General features: G+C 36.2%; 1 protein-coding gene across 5 annotated transcripts in view; it reads left to right on the top strand.

Moving 5' to 3' along the window:
* The window catches only part of EXOC2 (exocyst complex component 2), a 256,500-nt gene extending 231,966 nt beyond the window's left edge, over positions 1-24,534 (top strand). For all 5 annotated transcript variants that reach the window (XM_036072478.2, XM_036072479.2, XM_036072475.2 and 2 more), the window contains 5 exons: positions 4,552-4,607; positions 6,635-6,757; positions 18,790-18,851; positions 21,233-21,292; positions 22,869-24,534. In XM_036072478.2, coding sequence (XP_035928371.1) covers positions 4,552-4,607; positions 6,635-6,757; positions 18,790-18,851; positions 21,233-21,292; positions 22,869-22,962 — 395 coding nt within the window. In that variant the 3' untranslated portion in view covers positions 22,963-24,534. The remainder of the gene's footprint in view (positions 1-4,551; positions 4,608-6,634; positions 6,758-18,789; positions 18,852-21,232; positions 21,293-22,868) is intronic.
* Positions 24,535-25,151: the final 617 nt, after the last annotated feature.

Below are 25,151 nucleotides of genomic sequence, written 5' to 3'. Positions count from 1 at the left end.
AGAAAAAGGGAATAAATAAATATATATGACATTTTTGTAACAGCTTTGATAGCAAAACAGACGTTGTAATCTCTACATTTTGTAAACTAGGCTGTTGTCTAAAAGGTGAACTGATTTTTGTCTAGGGCCATATCATTAGTATATAAATAAGCCAGAACCTCGATCCCAAGTCTTCTGGCTTTACATTGAGTGTTCTTTCTGTCACCTCAATGAACTTAGAAGTCATCATCAGCCATTAATGTTAATAACATTAAAACTAGAATAAAACGTAGTGGGAAGAAAACATAAACTACCAAAATTAACTACAAAATCGTCCCTTTGTCATAGTCATCATAGACCTTTTGAAAATAGTACCATAACCAAAAATCAAATCCTGGTCCTGCCCCCATGGACCATGGTCCCTTTAAACTCTGCCATCCACTTCAAGGCCTCAGGCACTTTAATAACAAAATTTATGTACAGCTCTTCTCTGACAGCTATAGGATCTTTCTTGGCATTCTTACTACCTCTTTCTTGCTTTCCAAATCTAACCCATTCCATTCAAGGAAGTTAGCCAGCTGTCAGTGAAATCACAGGGAAGACCAAAACTTTACATTTTACAAAACCCAAATCTGTTTCTTTCAACTCTGAGTAATTGAATTTCTGTCCTTTCGGCATGATTTCCACATACTTTCCTCTTCCAGGTCAGTAAAGAGCAAATTTGTCACTCTAGCCACTAAAAAGAAGATTGCTACCTTCTGTCAGCTGTGTTTTGAAGGGGTCCTTTGACACCAGTGCCACATGAGCAAGCAAGGCAAGCCCTGGCATCCTACCATTGTTATAGGCTTTTTGGGGTACACATTTTTAAAAGAATTGACATTTGAATTTGGAGCAACATTTTAAAACAGAAGACTCACCAGGCACTTAAACCCAAGGGGTTAATCTGTGTTTAGTTTTTTAGAAACACATCTGAAGGTCTCAGTGTGGACCCCTGAGTGGAGTACGGTAGGTGCTAGGGAGGGTAGACTAGTGAGTAGGGTGTGATATTGGTTTTGTTTCTCCTTCGGCTGATAACAGGCTGTAGAGTGGAGTAAAGAGAAAGGAATTGAAATTCTTAACTAGGAAGACCACAAAGATCTTATCTGTTTGATGTTTATGAACCTTCAGACCTCAGTCCCTAGACATGGACGCTGTCTAGTCTCTAGGTCCAGGGCCCTTTCTCCACCCCTCCCCAGTACTATTCTTTAACTTTTCAAGAACTTAAAAAAAATAGAAATTGTAAGTAAATGTTTCACAAATTAGTATAAATTGCAAAGTTTTTTGTTTTCTTTTTTTTACAATATAAAACCCTTTCATACCACATATTTGCTACATGCAACTTAGACACATATGTGAATACCAGTACCTTAGGATAAAATTCAATAACTGTAAAATGTAATATGTGTTAAGACCCCAAAAACTTTGGGGTCTTAACACATATTGAGGATATACACATACTCTTCTTGAAGGACCTAATGTCTCACTACCTCTGATGTGTGCCTTTCAGGGTCCACCATGGAGTAGAATCTCAACACATTGATGTTAAATGAATTAATGAGAACTTCAGCCATTCCCTTAGAACTAATCAGCCCAATATGCAATAAAAAATAATTATCTCTGTATTTAACACAGTGGGTAACTTTTTGGAGAGAGGCAACCAGTGCTTTATTTTTTATTTAAAAATTTTTATTGTTATTAACACCAGCATATGCATTGCTTTGGAAGGTTATAATAATATTTCATAAATCCCTGTCTCAAACTAAGCATGCATTTTTCAGACGTGTTCAGTTTAATGCTGTCTTTTTGAACCCTTACTGGCCTGACATGTGGTTTGACCAGGAGCTCTCTTTCTGTTCATCCCTAGGGCCACAGATTTTTTTCCTTCTTTTTTTCCAACATTACCACTTATCTCTTGAAGTGGTGGTGGTTGTTTTTTTGGAGGGGGGTACAATTATTTCATTTTGTCCTGTTCATAAAAATTAAGTCTCCAAGAGATAGAAATTTTTTTTCCTCAGTTTGTTCAGGTTGAAGCTATGTGTTCCTTCTAACATATTATCCTTGTGAAACCTGTGGTCAACCTAAAACAGGAAGTTTGATTTTGTTTTCATATTTTTTATCAACAGCAATATAGTTCTAATGGCTGAAAGTATCTTGTGCTTTTATTCTTACTATTCACAGCTTTGTTTTTAGAATTATATTGAGTAATTTAGATTTATCTCTTTTACAGGGTGTTTTTATTAGTAATGCTCAGTCTGATGGGTTCTTGCCAGGAAATGTTTTTCCTATCAGGGTCAGAGTGGGAGTTGAGTTGATAGCATGTGACACTGGCTTGCTTTATTCTAAGTTTAATTTTCTGCTTTTTAGTCAGCACTCTGGCCCCACTCCTCTTTTACATTGAAGAATTTTAGAAGTTAAAACTGCCCTCACATTTCAAGTCATCATTGCTAGAACATTGCTAGCACCCAAACTCCTGACATTTGACATGTTCAAATAGTAGCATTGACAGAACCCTGGTTTTCACGAACAGCTGAGACTATTGAATTTCTTACTCTTAAGTTCCTTACATCATCACTGGCCTAAGATTGTGCTTATATTTTTAGTAACTATATACATGGTATGTATGTATGTATATATGTATGTATGTATGGGCTAGTCTTTCACAGTATTGCAGTTTAAAAATTCTTGACCTGAGTACAGTGGTTATGAACTCTTGAACTGGAGAGCCCTTCCCTGCTTTCCTCCACTCACCCTGGGAGAACTGCCCAGAGAACAAGGGACAAGAGGAGACTTTTGACTGGGGTGATCATAGTCATCAGAAACAGATGTTACAGCCAGGTCTCCCTGTTGCCCTGACTATACATAGCAGGTGAACAATCCAAGGGAACAACTCTGTGGTATGACTTTCCTCTTAGAGGAAGAAAGCTTTTCTGGTCTTGAGTGCAAGGTAGTCTATTTCACTTTCACTTACAATAGGTTCCTGATATTTTTCTCTCCTACCTCCCAGTTAAGACTTGTTGTACCTTGCAATTAGTTGATTTCAACTAATTTCTGAATTATATTTGTTTGCTCTTCAACAGTTTTCTCAATTTTTCCACCAGAAAAAGAGAATTAATAACACATGAACCTCCATATCCCAAAGTATATATAAATTAGCTCCTCAAAAGAAAAATAGTGTACCTATTTATATACCATAGCATATGACAGAACCAAAAGCTAGTTATATATTTAGAATCTGAAAATGTCAGTTCAGAAAGTTGATTATAGTTCTTGGCCTTTAATCTCAACTTTTCTAAATAATCAGCTTAGATGACATTATAGAAAAAGATTCTCCTTAATATTGTTACTATGAACATCCATGATTTTACAATACAGTTAAATTTTCTGTTCTGTAGAAAAGGAATTCTCAGTATTTGCAATTAATTCTAGAAGGCATTCTGAAGTAATATTCCACTCCAAGTAAAAGTAATTTCTTTAGAGTTACAGTAAAGCATTTTGTTTTAACATTTTTTTCCTACAAAATAATGGTAATAAAAGTTCTTACTGAGCCCTGTGGATATTAGGGCTAATCACATGCATTATCTCCTATAATCCTCACTATAAGCCTGCAAGATAGGTGCTGCTCTTATACTCTGATAGAAAACTGGGCTCTCAGTCTTATTGCCAGAAGTCATAGCTTGTAGGTGATGAAACTGGGATTTGATCCAAGATAATCTGACTTCAGACTCCTGTACTGTTAAATCTCCTATACTGTCCTGAAATCTTGTATTTTGTCCAATCTTTAACTTGCTTTACAGAATCAGATTTGATTTTGTCAGAAGTTTCTCCTAGAAGTAATTTTTTAAGGTCAAAATGGTCATTCTGCATAACTTAACTTTTACCTTTGGAAATAAAATGTTATAATAGATATTTAGCTTTTATAAGCTTTGGTAAATATCTTCCTTCTTTTTCTTTTTTTTGGTCTGCTAATGTGAGTGTATGTACACACACACACACACACACACACACACGAAGAAATTGAAGGAGAGTTTTAAATTTCAATTTTGAGGGGCTCCTGGGTGGCTCAGTCGTTAAGCGTCTGCCTTTGGCTCAGGTCGTGATCCCAGAGTCCTGGGATCGAGCCCCACATCAGGCTCCCTGCTCCACGGGAAGCCTGCTTCTCCCTCTCCCACTCCCCCTGCTTGTGTTCCCTCTCTGGCTGTCTTTCTCTCTGTCAAATAAATAAAAAAAAAAACCTTTAAAAAAAAATAAATAAATTTCAATTTTGAAAGACTGACCATCAGTTTCAGAGAAATAATGACAGAAATGGAAAAACAAAGAAAATGCCTAATTTAACTTTTTTTTTTTTTTAACCTGTACGAAAATAGTCCTTTTACCATTTGGCCTTCAAAAGGAAATAGACAGTGGTAGTGTTACTTTCTGTTTCTCCTTAGAAAACTCTAAGGCGATAGTACAGTGCACAGTAATGCCGTCAAGGGAGATGGGTAGCTTCTTTCCATTAAATGCCTTTTTTTCCCTCCCTCATCTTGATTTCAGGTGTCAGAAACTATTTAAAAGAAGCATTGGTGAATATAATTGCTGTGCATGCAGAGGTAAGCTATCATTAGATGTTACTGAGAAATATGGGTAACTGGAAAAAAGAAAAAGAGGCAAATTTGATGGTTTTTATGGTAGTCTTTTTTTCCCTTCAGAATATATCTTGAGTATAAATAAAACACAACTCTATCTTCATGCATGCACACACACACTTGTGCTTTTTAACTATGAGAGTTTTTTTTCTGAAATTGTGTGTGTTTAAAACTAAATTCATTAATGTTCAAAAGGTAAGGAGAAGAGAGATTGAAAAGATGTTTTTTCCTTATCTTGAATTGAAAGGTATGTTAAATCCCTTATCTTGGAAAATTCATTAACCTCTTTTTAACCAGGATACAAATAAGCATTGGTGTCTTATTCATGTAGCAGTGTGTTCTTACATAGAGCCTGGGATTCCAGAAAACTAGACTTGTTAGAAAGATAGGCTGAAAGGGCAGCCTAAGGTTAGGAAGCAGGTGCATGGTTTCCTATCAGCAGCTGACTAGGTACATGTAGATGTTGATACCTCTGGTTCTTGCTAAAACTTGCCCTCACTTGAAGCATTATCATCTTAAGCTTTACATTAACCTCCTTTGTTAACATCCTTCTTAGAAGGACTCTTCTAAGGAACATCAAAAGAAGCACAGCTATCACCATTATCACCACTATGACTACCTATTCTATAATTTCACAATCCGTTACTCACTGCTTTGCCAGTACTTTCAGAGTTGTTATAGCTCATAGACTGATGGGTGACCAGATAAAATGGGGCCAAGCAAGGAGGTTATCATTAGATAATTTCCACTGTTGCTTGAGTGCCTTTTAAGCTGTATGTAGCTGATGTAGGTGTATTTAGTTTATACCACTGTCTTCATCCAAAATTATCAGAGGTTGTCAAGGTAAACTGGAAAAACATGGATAATCCAGGCTAAAACAAAAGAGTAACCAAAGGAAGCAGAGAATGCTATCTTGTTCCTAAATTTGGCTCTAAATTTGAAGTAACTAGAGCAGGAGAAATACAGCATGTTATAGTTTTCATTTCTTAATAAAGGAAAACACATACATTCCTTTATAAATATAAAGTTTACATATGATTTAACTCTAGCAAGAATTTATCACATATATTTTAAAATTATTTTTATCATGATTTTATCAAAGATATACAAATGCTTTCTTATTATGTTAGCTTCCAGTAAAATTAGAGGATAAAATTAAATCATCAGTCAGTGAAAGCATTTCTGTGGTAGATGGACAGGTGGTAGTCAGAGGAATTGCAAAATATGTAGGCATTTTTAGTGATGATTGTGATTCTTAAAGAGGCAGCTTTTATTAATGTTCACTATCAATAACCATGATTTGTATTTAATTTTTCTCAATGACTGAAAGTAGAATTTCATTCATAATGTTTATTATTTAGTATTTCCTACATGATCTTAACTTGACAAATTTATAAATCAGCATAGTAAAATGTTTCACCACATTATCAAATATAATAGCTCTTAGCCTGAAAATATCAAGATTCAAAGTTTGAAAATAATGTTTTATGTCAAATGAAAGGAAATACATATTAAATTCAGCAAATAGTAAAACTGGGGACTTTGTTGTCCAATACACAGTAAAGTGCCCAGTATGATATGGTGTTTGTTTTGATCTAAGAAGAGTCTGACCCAGTATGTTTTTCTTTTAATTGTGGTAAAAAATTGACACAGTATATTTTTATTTCTATAATTTCCTCTTTAAATATTTCTTTTTGTGAAAAGGGCAAGAGGAAGAAGAAATCTTTGAAACTATTTTTAGTTTGTCAATATCAACAATACCTTTCAGAATTATATTTGCCAATATATTTTAAGAGGATTAGTTTTGGCATGAATCACTTAATACAACTTAAGTATAAGTCTATATCTTCCTTTCATTCATAATTATGATCCTTTAAAAATATGACCTAGTGAGTTACTTCGTTTTGTGCATTTCTTTGTTTTTAACAAATTCAAGTCAGGAAATGTTCCCATAATGCATCATTTCTTCTTACTTTAAACCCTTCCATCAGGTGTTCACTATTTCCAAAGAATTGGTACCTCGAGTTCTATCCAAGGTGGTGGAAGCAGTTTCTGAAGAGCTAAGTCGACTGATGCAGTGTGTTTCATCCTTCAGTAAAAATGGAGCATTACAGGTACCAAAATAATTCAGTTCCATGTTGAACTTTTATTTCATTTAAAACATATAAATGTATTTTTAATCATCAATCTTATGATATACAGACAGGTTTTGGGGTGTTTTTTGTTTTTTTTTTTTTTTGATGTATCTGCTGATTTATCATCTACTATCATATCTTTTTTATAAGCCATACCCATGCATTGTCTACAAGTTTTAGAGTTTCTGTTTCTTTGGAGTAGAGCAAGACCTTAATGACTCTTGTGAAATTATCTGAATGCAGATTCCTTCTAAAGTTGTGTGATTTTTTTTTTTTTTTAGTTTACAACTGTCTTCACTAAATTCAGTTTCACAGGAAGTTTTTAGTGACTTTTAATAAATCTTTTCAAACCATTCAGGCAGTTTTCATAGAAATGACAACAGTCCCTTTGTTCTCATAATCCATTGGTTTATGTTGTAGTTTTTTAAATTACATAATTATAACTAATAGAACTTCTATAAACCAGATACTTCTTGGTATGTATATAATCAAACGGATAGCAGCCAGGGTATGCACGCATATGGGAGAGTTACTTGCTACCTGTGAACTGCAGTGATCTAGAGCATTGCAAATGTGTTTTTTTAAAAGTACTGGCAGTTTTGCTTCCAGTAGTGGCTGAGGAAGTTTCTGTCAGGCCAACTCCCTACAGATAACAACTATAATCTTGAGTAATGTAGAAAAATAAAAAGTATAAAAACCAAAACCTGAAGATACTGGAGAATGACCATCACTGAATGATTCTGGAAGAAATGGCACTTGAGGAATTTTTCACTTTTTACAGATTTTAGCCTCAAGGCAGGCCAAGGGATGCCTACAACTTCACAAAACCTGCTATCATTTTGGCTTGAAGAATAGGCTTCAGGGCATCCACAATTACAGGAAAGTGAGGTATCCTAGAGAGCAGAAAGAAAAAGCCATAAATTTTGTGTATACACTGCCTAAGTCACTAGTTGACCCCTGAGCTACACGTGTGTGGTCAATCTCTACTTCAGCCAGCCCAGTTAGGCTAGAAGAACTGAAGTAAGAATTGAAGTGCTGCCCAAGAGCCAAGAGTTTTCAGTTTGAGTCCAAATAAGTTAATTCCTTGCTAAAACAAACAAAACAAAGATCAGTCCTCTTCAGGGGCATATTCTAGAATCCAGAGTCTCCACACATAATATTGACAGTGTCCAGGAAACAATCCAAATTTACATGAAATGCACAAACAGAATAAAACAGGAAAATATGACCCATTCTCAATAAAAAAGCAATCTGAGACCAATCTTGAGATAACACAGATGTTGGATTTTGAAGACAAGGACTTTAAAGCAGCTGTGTACAGTGATGTAAAGGAGACTATTCATGCTCATAATGAATGAAATAGTTAGGCAATCTCAGCAGAAAAATAGAAACCCCAAAAAAGGAACTAAATGGAAATTCTGGAATGGAAAAATACAATATATGAATTTTTTTAAGTCTACTGGATGTGAATAACAGCAGATTAGACAGGACAAAAGAGAAAGTCAGTGAATTTGTAAATCAACAGAAATTACCCAATATGAAGAACAGAGAAAAGAATCATTGGGAAAAAAATAAAAACTTCAGAGACCTCTGGGACAACATCAAAAAGTCTAGCATACATGTAATTTTATTTCTAGAAGAGTCAGAATGGCTAATCAGTTAATTTATAAAATAAAATAAAAGGATGGTCAACATCATTAGTTATCAGAGAAATGAAAATTAGCACTACAATAATATACCATTACACATCCACCAGAATGAAGAAAATTAAAGACTTAAATACCAAGTGTTGGCAAGACTGAAGAGAAACTAGAGGTCTTGCGCATTGTTGGGAGTGTAAAATAGTACAGTGACAAGAAAAGCTCTTGCTTTAAAAAAAAAAAAAAGAAAGAAAGAAAGAAAGAAACTAAACATACCCTATGACCCAGCCGTTCCAATCCTATGTATTTAACCAAGAGGACTGAAAACATAATGGCCAAAAGCTGGAAACAGCCCAGGTACCGATCAGTAGAATAAACAAACTGTGATATGTTCATATAACCAAATACAATTCGGCACTAAAGAGGACAGATTACGGTACCACCTGGATAAATCTCAGGAGCATTCATCTGAGTGAAGGAAGGCTTACACAAAAGCTCACATACTGTATGGGTTTCACTCACATGAAATTCTCAAACAGATAAAACTATCTATGGTGGAAAAAGTCTCAGGATAGTGCTTTCCTCTGGGTGGTTGAGATTACTAGGGAGGGGCCTGATGGCTAAATTCTCTCAAAGCTAGCAGGGAAGGGTTAGGAAGAGAGATCAGATTTAGCTGGAGGGCTTCTTTGATACATGCATGTCCATGAGACTACTGGCCTCCTAGGAACTGGGCAGTTATTTCTATATTGGAAAGTTCAAATATATCTAACCCCTGCCCCATTTCACCCTCTCCCATTGGGAATCACTGTGTTAGGCTATTTTCTTTTGGGCGGATAACTCAGAGGGATTACACGTTAACCTGTAATAATCACTTACATAAGGGCCAATGCATCGGGACACCTGGGTGGTTCAGTGGGTTAAGCATCTGTCTTTGGCTCAGGTCATCATCCCAGGGTCCTGGGATCGAGGCCCATATCCGGCTCCTTGCTCAGTGGGGAGCCTGCTTCTCCCTCTGTCTGCCGCGCCCCCTGCTTGTGCTCTCTCTCTCTCTCTAACAAATAAAATATATAAAATCTTAAAAAAAAATAAGGGCCAATGGATCAGTCTTCTCAGAACCTTCCTGAGAGCCAGTTTAGAGAGGAGTGCAATGATAGTTTGGTGATTTTAGCTCATCTTTTAACATGACAGTTTCTGGTGTACAGTTCTATGTGTATTTTATAAATAACCACAGCTTTTATAGTTGGCATAATTCATAGGTTAATTAAAACACCTATCACTTTGAATAAAATTTGGGCACAAAGATTAATTTTACAGTGATTTAATCCTTCTACAATATTCAGTTAAAAGTTCTATCTTATTCTTTGTGTTTGATACTCTCTTTGTAGATCTGTTTCTATATATACTACAGTATAAATAATAGAGACAAACCGCCATATATTTGCTTTCTAGTTACAAACTATTTTCTAGGCTTCTAAGGCACTGAAAAATGAAACCAACCTACTGCTTTCCAAACAGAAAAAGTTTCACTAGATTGGTTACAGAATTTCTAATTAACTCTTATTTAAAAGACTAGCCATGTCTCTTATCATTGTTTTATGTTTTATGCATTGCTGGAGAAGAAAGGCTGTCTCTTTTAAATAGTCTCCTGAGCATCACACGTATGGTAGGTACCTGAGTCAAAGGTAGAGAGTGTAAGCTGTGGGCTTCCTCATTCAGAGCCTCTTCAGAAGCTCTGAAGACAATTGATCTGTATGTAAAGTCACTTTTTCAAGCTTGCAAAGAAGTTTAAGCTTTAGGTTACCTTTTTTTATTCTTAAAAGTTTTATGCAGCTATAGCTTACCTGCCATACAGTGTTGGCTACAGGGTAAAAAGTATACACAATTCAGTGATTTTTTTTTTCTATGTTGACAGAGGTGTGCAGCCATCAACACAATCACCTTTAGAATATTGCACCTTAGAAAGAAACCTTGGACCCATTAGCAGCCACTCTCTATTGTCCTTCCAACCTCCCTTCCCAGCCACAGACAAGCAGTATTCTGCGTTCTGTCTCCATGATTTTTTTTCTTTTTCTTTTCCCTTCCCTCCCTCCCTCCCCTCCCCTTCCCTTCCCTTCCTTTTTAAAAGATTTATTTATTAGAGAGAGAGCATGAGCAGAGGGAGAGGGGCAAGCAGACTCCCTGTTGAGCAGAGAGTCCAATGTGGGGCTCGATCCCAGGACCCTGAGATCATGACCTGAACCGAAGTCAGATGCTTAACTGACTGAGCCACCCACATGCCCCTCCATGATTTTCTATCCCTCTGATTTGCCTATTCTGAAACTTTCATATAAATGGAACCATATGAATATGGCTTTTTGTGACTGGCTGCTTTTACTTATTAGCATAATGTTTGCAAGATTCATATAGGTTGTAGCATGTACCAGTACTTCATTTCTTTTGATAATATTTCATTGTATAAATATACCACATTTTCTTTATCTGCTCTTCATTTGATGGACATTCATGTTGTTTCTGCTTTTTACCTAATAAGAAGATCATTCACATACACATTTTTATATATTTTAATTTCTCTTGGGTATATACTTAGAAGGGGAATCGCTAAATCAAATGGTTACCTTATGTTTAATCTTTTGATGAACTGCCAGACTGTTTTTAAACTGACTGTCCCGTTTTACTTTCCTAACAGCAATGTATAAAGATCCCAATTTCTCCACATCCTCGCCAATACCTGTACTATCTATCTTACTGATTCTAGCCATCTTAGTGTGTGTGAAGTGGTACCTCATTCTGTGGGTTTTTACTTTCTTTCTTTTTCTTTTTTTTTTTAAGATTTTATTCATCTGACAGAGAGAGAGACAGCGAAAGAGAGAACACAAGCAGGGGGAGTGGGAGAGGGAGAAGCAGGCTTCCCGTGGAGCAGGGAGCCCAATGCGGGGCTCAATCCCAGGACTCTGGGATCATGACCTGAGCCGAAGGCAGATGCTTAATGACTGAGCCACCCAGGCGCACCTGTTTTTTACTTTCTTGAAGCTATAGGTTGCAGCACATAAGTTTTTAATTTTGATGAAGTCTAATTTATCAGTTTTTTCTTTTGTTGCTTTTACTTTTTTTTTTAAGTTTTTATTTTAATTCCAGTATAGTAACATGCAGTGTTGTATTAGTTTCAGGTGTACAATGTAGTGATTCAACACTTCCATACAATACCCAGTGCTCATGATGACAAGTGCACTCTTTAATCCCCATCACCTATTTAACCTTCCCTCACCTCCTCCCCTCTGGTAACCAGCAATCTGTTCTCTATATGTAAGAGTCTATTTCTTGGTTTTTCTCTCTCTCTTTTTTAACCTTTTGCTCCTTTGTTTTCTTAAATTCCACATATGAGTGAAATCGTATGGTATTTCTCTTTCTCGTATTTCACTTTGCATAATTCTCTCTAGCTCTATCCATGTCATTGCAAATGGCAAGATATCATTCATTTTTGTGGCTGAATAATATTCCACTGTGTGTGTGTGTGTGTGTGTGTGTGTGTGTGTGTGTGTGTGTGTACCACATCCTTTTTACCCATTCATCAATTGATGGACACTCGGGCTACTTCTATAATTTGTCTATTTTAAATAATGCCACAGTAAACATAGGGTTGCACCTATCCCTTTATTAGTGCTTTTGTATTCTTTGAGTAAATACCCAGTAGTGCAATTGCTGGATCGTAGGGTAGTTCTATTTTTAACTTTTTGAAGAACCTCCATACTGTTTTCATATTGGCTGCACCAGTTAACATTCTTACCAGCTGTGCAAGAGAGTTCCTTTTTCTCTATCTGTTGTTTCTTGTGTTATTTTAGCCATTCTCACAGGTGTGAGGTGATACCTCATTGTGAGGTTTTAATTTCCACTTCCCTGATGATGAGTGATGTTAAGCATCTTTTCATGTGCCTATTAGCCATATCTGTGTCTTCTTTGGAAAAATGTTCATGTCTTCTGCCCATTTTTTAATTAGATTATTTGGTATTTGGGTGTTGAGTTGTATGAGTTCTTTATAGATTTTGGATACTAACCCTTTATCAAATATGTCATTGCAAATATCTTCTCCCATCCTGTAGGTTGCATTTTAATTTTCTTGATTGTTTCCCTTGCTGTGTAGAAGCTTTTTATTTTGGTGTAGTTTATTTTGCTCTTGTTTCCCTTGCCTCAGGAGACCTATGTAGACAAAGTGTACTACCGCTGATGTCAATGAAGTTACTAACTGTGTTCTCTTCTAGGATTTTTATGGTTTCAGGTCTCACATTTAGGTTTTTAATTCATTTTTAATTTATTTTTGGGTATGGTATAAGAAAGAGGTCCAGTTTCATTCTTTTGCATGTTGCTGTCCAGTTTCCCCAACAACCATTTGTTGAAGGGACTTTTTCCTACTCGATATTCTTTTTTGCTTTGTTGAAGATTAATTGACCATGTAGATGTGGGTTTTTTCCTGGGTTTTCTATTCTGTTCTGTGATCTGTATGTCTGTTTTTATGCCAGTATCATACTGTTTTGATCACTACAGCTTTGTAATATAACTTGAAGTCTGGAATTGTGATGCCTCTAGCTTTGCTTTTCTTTTTCAAGATTGCTTTGACTATTTGAGGTGTTTTGTGATTCCATACAAATCTTAGGATTGTTTGTTCTAGCTCTGCAAAAAATGCTATTGGTATTTTGATAGGGATTGCATTAAATGTGTAGATTGCTTTGGATAGTATAAATGTTTTAACAGTATTTGTTCTTTCAATCCATGAGCATGGAATGTATTTCCATTTCTTTGTGTCATCTTCAATCTCTTGTATCATTGTTTTATAGTTTTAAGAGTACAGGTCTTTCACTTCTTTGGTTAGGTTTATTCCTAGATATCTTATTATTTTGGGTGCAGTTGTAAATGGTATCAATTCCTTAATTTCTCTTTCTGCTGCTTCATTATCAGTATATAGAACTGCAACAGATTTCTGTACCTTGATTTTGTACCCTGCCACTTTACTGAATTTGTGTATCAGTTCTAGCAGTTTTGTGGTGAAGTCTTTCAGGTTTTCTATCTGTAGTATCATCTGCAAATAGTAAAATTTTTACTTCTTCCTTATGGATTTAGGTGACTTTTATTTCTTTTTGTTTTCTGATTACTGTGGCTTGGACTTCCAGTAATATGTTGAATGAAAGTGGTGAGAATCGACATCCTTGTCTTGTTCCTGACCTTAGAGGAAAAGTTCTCAGTTTTTCCCCCTTGATGATGATCTTAGCTGTGGGTTTTTCATATATGGCCTTTATTATGTTGAGATATGTTCCTTCTAAACCTACTTTGTTGAGGGTTTTTATCATGAATGGAAATTGCACTTTGTCACGGTTCTTATCCTTTCTCTTATTGATGTTATGTATCATGTTAATTGATTTGCAAATATTGAACTACCCTGGCAACCCAAGAATAAATCTCACTTGATCATCATGAATGACTTTTTTAATGTATTGTTGGATTCTGTTTGCCAGTATTTTGTTGTGGATTTTTGCATGTATGTTCATCAGAGATATTGGCCTGTAGTTCTCTTTAGTCCTGTCTTTATCTGGTGTTGGTTTAAAGGAAGTGCTGGCCTCGTAAATGAATTTGGAAGCTTTCCTTCCTTTTCTATTCTTTGGAATAGTCTGAGAAGAATAGGTATTAACTCTTCTTTAAATGTTTGGTAGAATTCATCTGCGAAGCCATCTGGTACTGGGCTTTTGCTTTGTGGGAGTTGTTTCGGTTTTGGTAGCTTATATGTTTCTAGGAATTTATCCATTTCTTCCAGGTTGTCCAATTTGTTGGCATATATAGGTTTTTCATAATATTCTCTTATAATTGTATTTCTGTGCTGTTGGTTATTTCTCCTCTCATTTGTGATTTTATTTGAGTCCTTTTTCTTTTTTTGTTGATAAGTCTGTTTTACTGAGTTTTTCAAAGAACCAGCTCCTGGTGTCATTGATCTGTTCTGTTGTTTTTTTAGTTTCTATATCATTCATTTCTGCTCTGGTCTTTATTATTTCCTTTCTTCTGCTGGTTTTAGATTTTGTTTGTTGTTCTTTTTCTAGCTCCTTTAGGGTAGGTAGGTTGTTTGTTTTGAGATTTTTCTTGCTTCTTGAGGTGGGCCTGTATTGCTGTATACTTCCCTCTTAGGACCATTTTTGCTGCATTCCAGATATTTTGTCTCATTGTGTTTTCATTTTCATTTGTTTCTGTGTACTTTCTTAGTTCTTTGATTTCCTGGTTGACCCATTCATTGTTTAGTCACATATTATTTAACCCCATATATTTGTGTTATTTCCAGATTTTTTTCTTGTGGTTGATTTCTAGTTTCATTGTATTGTGGTCAGAAAAGATGCATCGTATGACTTTAGTCTTTTTGAATTTGTTGAGGCTTGTTTTATGGGCTAATATGTGATCTATTCTGGAGAATGTTCGTGTGCACTTGAAAAGAATGTCTACTCTGCTGTAAATCCATCTGGTCCAGTGTGTCATTCAAAGCCATTGTTTCCTTGTTGATTTTCTATTTAGATGATCTGTCCATTGATGTAATTGGGGGGTGTTAAAGTCTCCTACTATTACTGTATCATTATCAATTAGTTCTTTATGTTTGTTATTAACTGTTTTATGTATTTGGGTGCTCCCATGTTGAGTGCATAGATATATAGAATTATTATATCTTCTTGTTGGATTATCTCCTCTATTATTATACAGTGTCCTTCTTTGTCTCTTGTTACAGTCTTTGTCTTAAAGTCTGTTTTTGTCTGAAATAAGTATTGCTATACTGGCTTTTTTTTTTTTTTTTTTTTGAGAGAGAGAGTGAGAGAGAGAGAGAGCACAAGAGGGGGGAAGCGGGAGAGGGAGAAGCAGACTCCCCGCCGAGCAGGGAGCCCGACGGTGGGACTCAATCCTGGGACTCCAGAATCATGACCTGAGCCAAAGGCAGTCGCTTAACCAACTGAGCCACCCAGGCGCCCTGGCTTTTTTTTGACATCCATATGCATGACAGATATTTCTCTGTCCCCTCACTTTCAATGTGCAGGTGTCTTTAGGTCTAAAATTAGTTTCTTTTAGGCAGCATATAGGTGGGTCTTGCTTTTTTTATCCATTTTGTCACCCTGTGTCTTTTGATTGGAGCATTTAGTCCATTTATACTCAAAGTAATTATTGATAGATATGTATTTATTGACATTTTATTGTTTTGTGGTTGTTTCTGAAGATTTTGTCTGACCCTTTCTTGTCTTTCTTTCATGGTTTGCTGGTTGTCTTTAGTGATATAATTGGATTTCTTTCTCTTTATTCTTTGCATATTTATTAGTGCTTTTTGATTTGTGGTTACCATTAGGTTTTATATAACATCTTGTGCATATAGCAATTTATATTGAGTTGATGGTCATTTAAGTTTGAACCCATTCTTTACTCCTCCCCTCCCCACATTTTAGGTATATGGTGTCATATGTCACATCATCCTTTTTTTTTTTTTTAATGAGTTCATTGACTGATTTTTTACAGAATTATTCATTTTTACTGCTTTTGTGTTTCCTACCTTCGTACTGTCACTTTTGGTCTCTCCACTCAGAATCTCCTTAACTATTTCTTGCATGGCTGGTTTAGTGGTCATGAACTCCTTCAGTTTTTCTTTGTCTGGGAAACTGCTTATCTCTCCTTCTATTCTGAATGATAGCCTTGCTGGATAGAATATTGTTGGCTGCAGATTTTTCCCATTTTGCATTTTGGATATATAATGCCACTGCCTTCTGGCCTGCTACATTTCTTTTCTTTTTGTTTTTTTAAAAGATTTTATTTATTTATTTGAGAGAGAAAAAGAGAGCATGAGTGTAGGCAGAGAGCAGAAGGAGAAGCAGATTCCCTACAGAGCAGGGAGCCCGACATGGGCCTCGATCCCAGGACCCTGAGATCATGACCTGGACAGAAGGCAGACACTTAACTGACTGAGCCATCCAGGTGCCCCTGGCCTGCCACATTTCTGCTGAAAAATCCCCTGCTGGCCTTATGGGGTTTCCCTTGTATGTTACTGTCTTCTTTTGTCTTGATGCTTTTAATTTTTTTTTTCTTTGTCACTATATTTTGCCAATTTAATTACAACATATCTTGGCATGGGTGTGCTTTTGTTGATTTTGTTTTGGGTTTTCTGTGCCTCCTGGATCCAGATATCTGTTTCCTTCCCCAGATTAAGGAAGTTTTCAGCTACTATTTCTTCAAATAAATTTTCTGCTCCCTTTTCTGTTTTCTTGGTCTCCTATAATACAAATGTTACTTTGTTTGATGGAGTCACTGAGTTCCCTAAGTCTGTTCTCATTTTGCATAATTCCCTTTCTCTTTCAGCTTGATTACTTTCCATTACTCTGTCTTCTAGGTCATTATTCATTCCTCTGCTTCTTCCAGCCTACTGTTCATTCCATCAAACATGTTTCTAATCTCATCTCTTGCAGGATTTGTTTTCCTCATATGTGCTAGTCTCTCACCCTTCTCCATAACTGCAGCTCCTTCCCCACCCCAGCAGCATGATGTGTTTCCAAAACCACATCTGATTAGTTCTTTTTTATCTTTGTGTTAAGGGTCTCTCTGATACCTTCCACTCTCTTCTCAAGTCCAGTGAGTACCCTTACGATCATTGCTTTAAATACTCAATCAGGCATTTTACTTATGTCTGTTTTGCTTAGACCTCCAGCCGTGGCCTTGTCCTATTCTTTCATTTGTGACAAATTTCTTGGTGTTGTAATTTTTTCTAAGTCTCTGTGCCTGTTTCTTGATTTTAGGAAAGTCAGCTATGTCTCCTTTTCTTGAGGGTAATGGCCTAATGTAGAAGAGGACCTATAGTGCCCTGCTTTGTAGTGTCTACTGTTCCAGGGCCTGGCACTTCCAGGAGTATCTCCTGGATATGCTGCATGTGATCTGCTGTTTTGTCTTGGCTGCTTTATCCTTCAGGCCAGTTGTCTGCAGTGACTCCTTTTTGGGCAGGGTGTGGTCCCTGGCCTTAACGTGGCACATTTTAACTAGGTATGCTCTTGTCTGCTTATGAACTGAGACCTGTTGCCACCACTGCCAGAACTGAGGCTGTGCAAAACTCCCAGGTGGGAAGACATGGTGTTGGCAGGGATTTGAGCCAGTGTTCTTAGGGAGGAGACCCACCACATTGGGACTAAGGCAAGCATGATTGGGAAGAGTGGTTCCACAGGAACTTGGGGGAGAGGGCTTGGTGTAAGCAAGTTAGGTAGTGAGTGTGGTGCTATGCTTGTTCCCACAGGCAGCCCTGTGTTTATGGTGATGGGCAGGGGAGGGAAATGGCACATGCCATTTCCTTTGTTTCCTTGAGGGGTGTCTTTTGAACACCCTCTCTCTGGGATGTACTCCAAGTGAGCAAATAGCCTCCCCACTGTGTGCCCCAGGTGCTCTTCAGATCACTGTTCGCAGTCTGTATCCAGGTTGTTTGCCAGCCTTCTCTCCAAGAGCAGCATAATGCCCTGCAGAGTCTATCTCAGCCAAGTCCGCTGAGCTTTGAAACTCTAGGCTTCCCACCTGCTGGTTGCAAAAACTTACAAAATTTGGCCCCTCTTGCTTTCCAAGCCAGTTGCTATGGGGATTTGTGTTCCTCATATGTACTAGTCTGTCTCTCGTTCTTCCTATTCTACTGATCTGTATTTCTGTCCATATAGGAGTGCCACACTATCTTATTATAGATTTATAGAAAGTTTTGATATCAGAAAGTGTTTCTCTATCTGTGTTACTCTTTCTCAAGATGGTTTTGTCTGTTTGGATCAACTTGTCAATTTTTATAAAAAACAATCACCAAACAAACAAAGCCAGCTGTGATTTTAATAGACATTGCATTAAATCTGCAGAGCTTTATTTTAGCTTTTGAGATTAAAGTCAGTATGCCCAAAAGGGCATAGGTATAAGGAAGTAAGCCAATCCATTTTTTCTTAAATCTGTTGTGTGGGGCAATAATCTAGGGACAGTGTTTCAAATTTTGCTTCTTCTCACAAACAGACTAAAGGAAAAATTACTGGTTAGGTAGTAAATACAGCTTTCTGGAAAATCCTTGCATAGGTTGAACCTTTTTATAACAAGATATCTGACTGCCTGCCTTCACACAGTCATACTTGACTCTAAGTTAATTTTCAATAAAAGAATATTTTGTCATAACTGATTTCTTTGGAGTGTTTTAGAAAGTCTGTTCATAATTAATAGTCACCATGGTAGGTGGGGGATAACTACATGCCAGTGGTCTTCTGTCAACCTTGTCCCTGCAGTAAGCAGGCTGGAGACTGTCCGCTTGTTTCAATTTAATAATTGATGCAGTTCCCTATGGTCACTTTGTCCTTTTCTCATGTTTAGGCACGGCTTGAAATCTGTGCTTTGAGGGATACTGTGGCTGTTCACCTGACGCCTGAAAGCAAGTGAGATGCTAAATGTTTTTGTTCTGAGTGCTTCATTAAAAATAAAGTAATACGCAACTAATGAATCATTGAACATTACATCAAAAACTTATGATATGCTGGTTAACTGAACATAATAAAAAGATAAAATAAAATAAAATAAAATAAAATAAAGCTTATTAGTATATAAAATCCTTTGTAAAGATAACTGATCAGACTGAGTGCTCATGATTGTAAAGTGATAAAGTTTATATTTGATTAATTTTTAAAAGCTAAAAAGCATAAAAAGCTAAAGCCCCCTAATACTGGTTCTTTGTAGCATAATATAAAGGAAAAAAGACTTAATATGATTTTATGTTTTCATTCAGTAAGATAAATCTTAATCTCATAATGATAAATCGGAGCATTATATACTTCTTGCAAAAAGGAGAAAATAAGAATTGAATCTTAATCTATTCATAGCAGACTCTGAGGGACAGTTTAAGCATTGTAAGTATCAGCATAAGAGGAAGGCTTGTGGTTTCTCTACAAAATTTTGTAGTGGAAATTTGATGATAATTTTTAGCTGTTTTGAATGAAAGTCAGGATTTCCTATCATTGAAATATCAGTAGGTGAACTGAAACATCACTAACTACTTGCCTATACAAAATTGTTTACTCCATTGTCAATAGTACCTAGGAAATATACTGGGTTATACTGGTAATGTCCAAGTAGTATACAAGTGAAATGTTTCAGGACACTTTGTCTGATATACTTATTCATTTCCAAGCTTTTGATGACATGGCTTATACCATCAATTTTACTGTGTTTATTACAACTGAAAAGACTTTTAAAAGTTTTTCCTAACGAATGAAGTTAGCTTCTTATTCCTGTTCATGATGGCTGACCAGAAGCCATTTCTAGATGGTTCCCATGTTAGTTTTTTAGCCACACCTTTTCCCAGCCATCATTTTTCTACATAAAGTATTAAATAATAAATGATGGAGGGCACTCCACTCAGTCCCTATCTGATGTGGGTGCCTGCTTTGTGTAAGTACCTAGGTATTTATTGCTATTAATTTAAACTTTCAGAGCCTAAGTTCCTCATCTATGAAAGAAAAATAATAAATACTTTCTAGGCAAAGTTTTGGGGGAATTAAATTAAAAATATGCCAAGTTACCTTCTAGACTCTTGGTCTACAAATAATCAGTGGTATCATCTTCATGATCATCATTATTGTCAAAATGTAAAAATAAAGAATAATAGCATTACATTTCTTTTGATTAATTGAGAAGAGGTTTAAGATGATGGTAGAGATAACAGTGGAGACTCCTCTCTACATCAGGAAAGAGGAAAGTCAATTTCGTATTGGAAAGGGAGCTAAGTGTGCCCACAAGCTATAACCTATCCCTTGCCCTAACGAGGAACAACTGAAGCTTTCCACTACCAGTTTTTATAATCCTCTTGGGACTTTGTAGTCTGTTTGTTGCTGTGATATTTGCCACTAGTTTGAGAAACATTGCCCAAAATATGTTTGCTAGTACACTGATGAGGATCTGTTTTTCTAATACAAAATCAAAGACTACCTTACAGTCAAGAATAATTACATTTATTTCTTTACCCTTAGACAACAAGTTATAAAAGAAGAGAAGTTAAAAATTATTCCTTAGTGACCAGTATAAGTTATTACCAAATAATTTCCCCTAAAAGGCTTTTTATTTGATTCAGTAGCTTTTCTGGTACTTTCTACTTTAAAAAGTTAAGCATACCAAATTGGTGGGCTTTTTTAATTCACACCTTTTTAGGTTTTCATGAAAAGAGAGGATGTTGAATTAAAATCAATCAGTCAATCTCCATTTATCCTACAAATTTTAGATATAATAATAACTAAATCCTATAGACTATATTTAATTAATGTAAGATATTGGCTGTAAATCAGGCCCTGTACATGTCAATACTATAAATGTCCTCATTTGTATAATCTGTCACAAGATCATCCCTATTTCTACTTCATTTCCTTCCTTTCTTACCAGTTGCTTTAATAGTTCAGTTTTGTTTTGAAAAGACTTTTTAAAAATTGAACATGTCCACATTAAGCTTTCATGTATCATGAGTAGCATCCTTTTGTCAAAATCAGTCTCTCTTTTAGCTTTTCAAGTTCTGTTTCATTTCCTAGTTGAGTTTTTTCTGACCCTACTCCTACAAGGCCTCTGCCTGGGAACTATACACTATACCCTCACTTTTACTTTTACTTTTTCTATTGTTTTTTCACTTTTACTTTTTCTCATATTTCTACATGCTTCATTGGCTTTTACTGGTTTCTTTATATTTAAAATATGCTTAAGAATTTTTAATGATGCTCTTAATTCCCCTTAGAAATATGAAATGTTTCAACTTAAATGTTGCTTGTCTGTGTTCCAGGTCTAGTTTTAAACAGGCTTTAGAAGCCCTGCCTCAGCTTTCAAGCGGAGCAGATAAAAAGTAAGTTCTGTATGCTGTTTTCGAGGACCAGTTAAGATGTGTTGAACAACGTTTTGTTACCTAAAAGTACTTTTTGAATAGATAATGATTTGGATTTAAGGAAAAGCACTACTTAATAGCCCTTGAATAGTATGCATTATGTTGGCTGTACCTGGCTTGTCTTCAAAGTGACAGAATAAGGTAAAACCTTTCCTCTGGGTTTATGGCAGTTTAGAAATCAGTTCTTTTCTTGTTTTAAGTGACTAATATAGAAAACATTTTAAGAAAGTTTATTTTGACTCAGTAAACTATATTATTGTCCTACATTTTTAAGAAGATAATACTAAGAGAAATATAAAAAGACCAGTAAAAGGCAGGACTTGATGATTTTTTCCTTTGAGTGACCCAGCAATGTATGCTTTTTGCTTTATATAACATAAAGTAATAAAAAAAGTAAATTTATACACATGACATAATGAAATTGTATATGTTTCACTAACACTATGTTAATGGTCTTGGCCAGAGTTTAAACTTTGCTACTCATAAAACAGGAAATTCTGACCTGAGACAAAATGTAGGCCAGGCAAATTTCATAAATGCTCAACCTACCCTGAACTGAGGTAGCGGAAACATTGTAGGTCTTTGCTCCTTTACTAACCATAACTGAAGTCCACCTGCCTTTGCATTTGGCTGCTCAGTCTATAGACATGAAAACCGTTGTGTAGGCTCTGGGATTTTGCATAGATGAGTGTTATGGAAACTCAGAGGGCAGAGAGAACACGTGAGGCTGGGAAAATGTCACATGGAGATGGTGTTCTAATTTTGGGCATTGTTAAACCCATGAAATAATCTTTTGACCCCAGTATCATTAAGCCCACTTCTTGGTTGCTTCATCTGAACCAAATGAACTCTAAGATCCTTTCTGGCCCTAAAATTATACATCAAACCAGTTAAAGAAAGCAGTTGAGTTATCAAATACTAGTATAATTTGCCCACTGAGTTAGGACTGACCTTGAGTCTTCTGGTGCTTAATTCACCACTTCAGTTTACCACTCTCCAATACGTGTTCAAAACAAAAATGCAAAATAGGAGGAGCCAGACAGTAGACCAGTAGTTGCCGAGGGGTGAGGGTAAGGAGAAAGGTGGCTACAAAGGGACAACACAAGAGGATTTGGAGGGTGATGGAACTATTCTGTGTCCTGATTATGGGGGTTATTAGGTTGCTAATATGTGTTTATCAGTGTTCATAGAACTGTATGCCAAAAAGAGTACATTTTAGTATTTTTGAAATTTTTAAAAAGTGAATTAAAAAAAGTACAGGCCCAAGCATTAATGTGTTTAGGAAGAAATCTAATTAATCTAGGGAAAGGAGACAGGAGGGAGATTTTTATATATAAATATAAATATGTATATAAATATATATTCCTTTTGACTAGCTTCTTTGACTAATTTACTTGTTATTGAGTTAAGAATCAATAAGTAAATAACTTCAATAAGCAGAAGCTAAAGCTGGGCAGTTGGCTCCCCTGCATGTTTTCTTATGTTGCTAGGCAATCTTCACTCTGCCAGGTTGTAAAATAGCTTCTCCTCCCTTCAGGTTACTGGAAGAGCTGCTGAACAAGTTCAAGAGTAGCATGCACTTGCAGCTCACCTGTTTCCAAGCTGCTTCTTCAACTATGATGAAGACATAAATACCACCAAAAAAAGGGGCATTCTAAAGATAACAAGTAATAAATTGTTATCACTTTATTAAGTGCCCTAAAGGTATTGGCATATAAAGCATTAGGTTTGCACTCTCTCTCTTTTCCCCAAATTGGTAGCTTAGAAAGATGTTTGTATATGTTTTATTTCAACCAAAATGACCTTGCTTGAAATGCCCAAGCAATAACTTTTGTCATTTTTATTACATTAGGTCCTATATGTCTTTAAGATACCTTTAAATATATATGTTCTTAGCTAGATGTTGCATGATGAATGCTGCAGGAAGAGCTGCTTTTACAGGGAGTGCTTTGAGATGGCATGTGATGTAACTAAGACGTTCTTCAGTGTCTCCTATATTAGACTTTTAGTGTCTGGAGCTTCCAAGACACATGGAGAGATTGTTAAGAAGATTTGGGAAGTTATATTTAGACATCTTTGGAACTTTAACTGTCCTAAATTGTACATCTGTACTTAAAAACTTTATTTCATACAAATACCTCTAACTCTCCTAATTCAAGTGGAGTTTTAGAAAATTTGCAGTTTGCCTAAGAAAATGTTATATTTGGGTACATTATTTGTGGTCCAGATGTCCATGAGTTAACTTTGTGTCTTGCTGCCTACTTTTTATTTCTCACCAAGCTAATAAACATTAAGCACCTTTCGGTGTAGCTTTTCTTTGTCCCACTCACTCTTAATTTAATGTGTCTTTTCATGTCAATGCATTGCCTGTCCCTGAGGATCCATTTGTTACTGTGGTGGAGCTTGGATACCCCAATAGATGCTGGTGGGAATAGCTACAGTCTTCACTGCCTCCCAAAGAACAAGGCAGGCCCCCTGGTGACAGCTGGCCCTCCTGCCCACCCCTGTTCACTCCTGCCCCTCTGACAATGTCGTTTCTCTCCACCACTCCTTACCCTTTGAAGTGTCTTGCTCGGTAGCTAAAAGAACATTGCTCTGGCAGAGTCTGTGTTTTCTGAAGATTCAAAGACACTCCTCTGTTACCAAGCAGTAGGAACTGCTGATGAACCTCATGCTATTTGTCCTATATTCGCTGCTAACTTTGTTTACCAGAATAGGTGCAGGGCACCGTGATCTCTTTCAAAGGCAGCTTCCCCTACCTAACTTTATCATACCATTCACTCAGAAAACTGAGTAATTCTCTTATCCGCTGGCTGTGTGTCAGGATTCGCAAACGTTTCCATGGATCTCACAGAATCCCCCTTTTTAAGGCTGAAATTAATATCTTTACTAATATAAGTAATTTTAGAGTACAGTATAGCCAAATACAGTATCCATTATTTAAAATTGACTTGTGTTGTTATGTTTGTTCATTTGGTGTATGGGGGAAATCATAATAACTAAAAGTGAAAGTTTAATTTTTACAAATGTGCTTGATAAAGCTTATTAAGGAACATACAGAATATTGTCTCTCCTAAGCATGTTAACTATTGTATCTAACATGATGATGAACTAAATTACAAATCTACAGTCCTGAATGTTTGTGTTATTTTAAATATCCACTACAGAGCATTTGTCCAATAAAGAATGTGTCTTTAATACAAGATATAATTGTCATTTTTTTCCCTAAGGGTCTTTATTTCTACATTTTCATTAGCTATATAACTTTTTATGTCTAGTTTTAATGGGCAAAATAAATAAAGTCTAGTTTACCTTATATTTGTCTAATCATTGTCAGAAAGCATTTATCAGCTGTTCTGCTAATTCTCTACTTGTTGGGGGCTTACCGTATGCTAGGCATTACACCAAATTACCTCATTTAGCCTCCCAGTGGCCTTTTGACAACCTTATGAGCTAGAAGGTATTATGTCCATTTCACAGATGAGGAAATCAGGGCTTAAGAGAGAGGTTAGTGACTTTAAGACCACCAGGGCAGGATGTGTCACTGAGTTGTCTGGCTTCATCACTCCTTAAATTAACCATGGCCAATTCTTCCTCCCAGCTAAACATGCTTTCTGCTGTCCCTCCATCAGTGACACAGCTCAGAGAAGCACATAAGTGCCAGAGGATAATAAAACTTAAGCAAAATAGGGACAAGTAAGTGCTTTTATGGCTCAGAGAATGAAGGGTAGGCACATAAAAACCCCATACCCAAATGAGGTGGTTCAAGGACTACTATTCCAACAAGTCAAGGGGGACTTCTTGGAAGAAAGGGGGATTT

This window comes from Halichoerus grypus, chromosome 9, assembly GCF_964656455.1.
Source record: "Halichoerus grypus chromosome 9, mHalGry1.hap1.1, whole genome shotgun sequence".
Lineage (NCBI taxonomy): Eukaryota > Metazoa > Chordata > Mammalia > Carnivora > Phocidae > Halichoerus > Halichoerus grypus.
The sequence above is the reverse complement of the archived record's forward strand: the minus strand, read 5'-3'. Positions and strand labels throughout refer to the sequence as shown.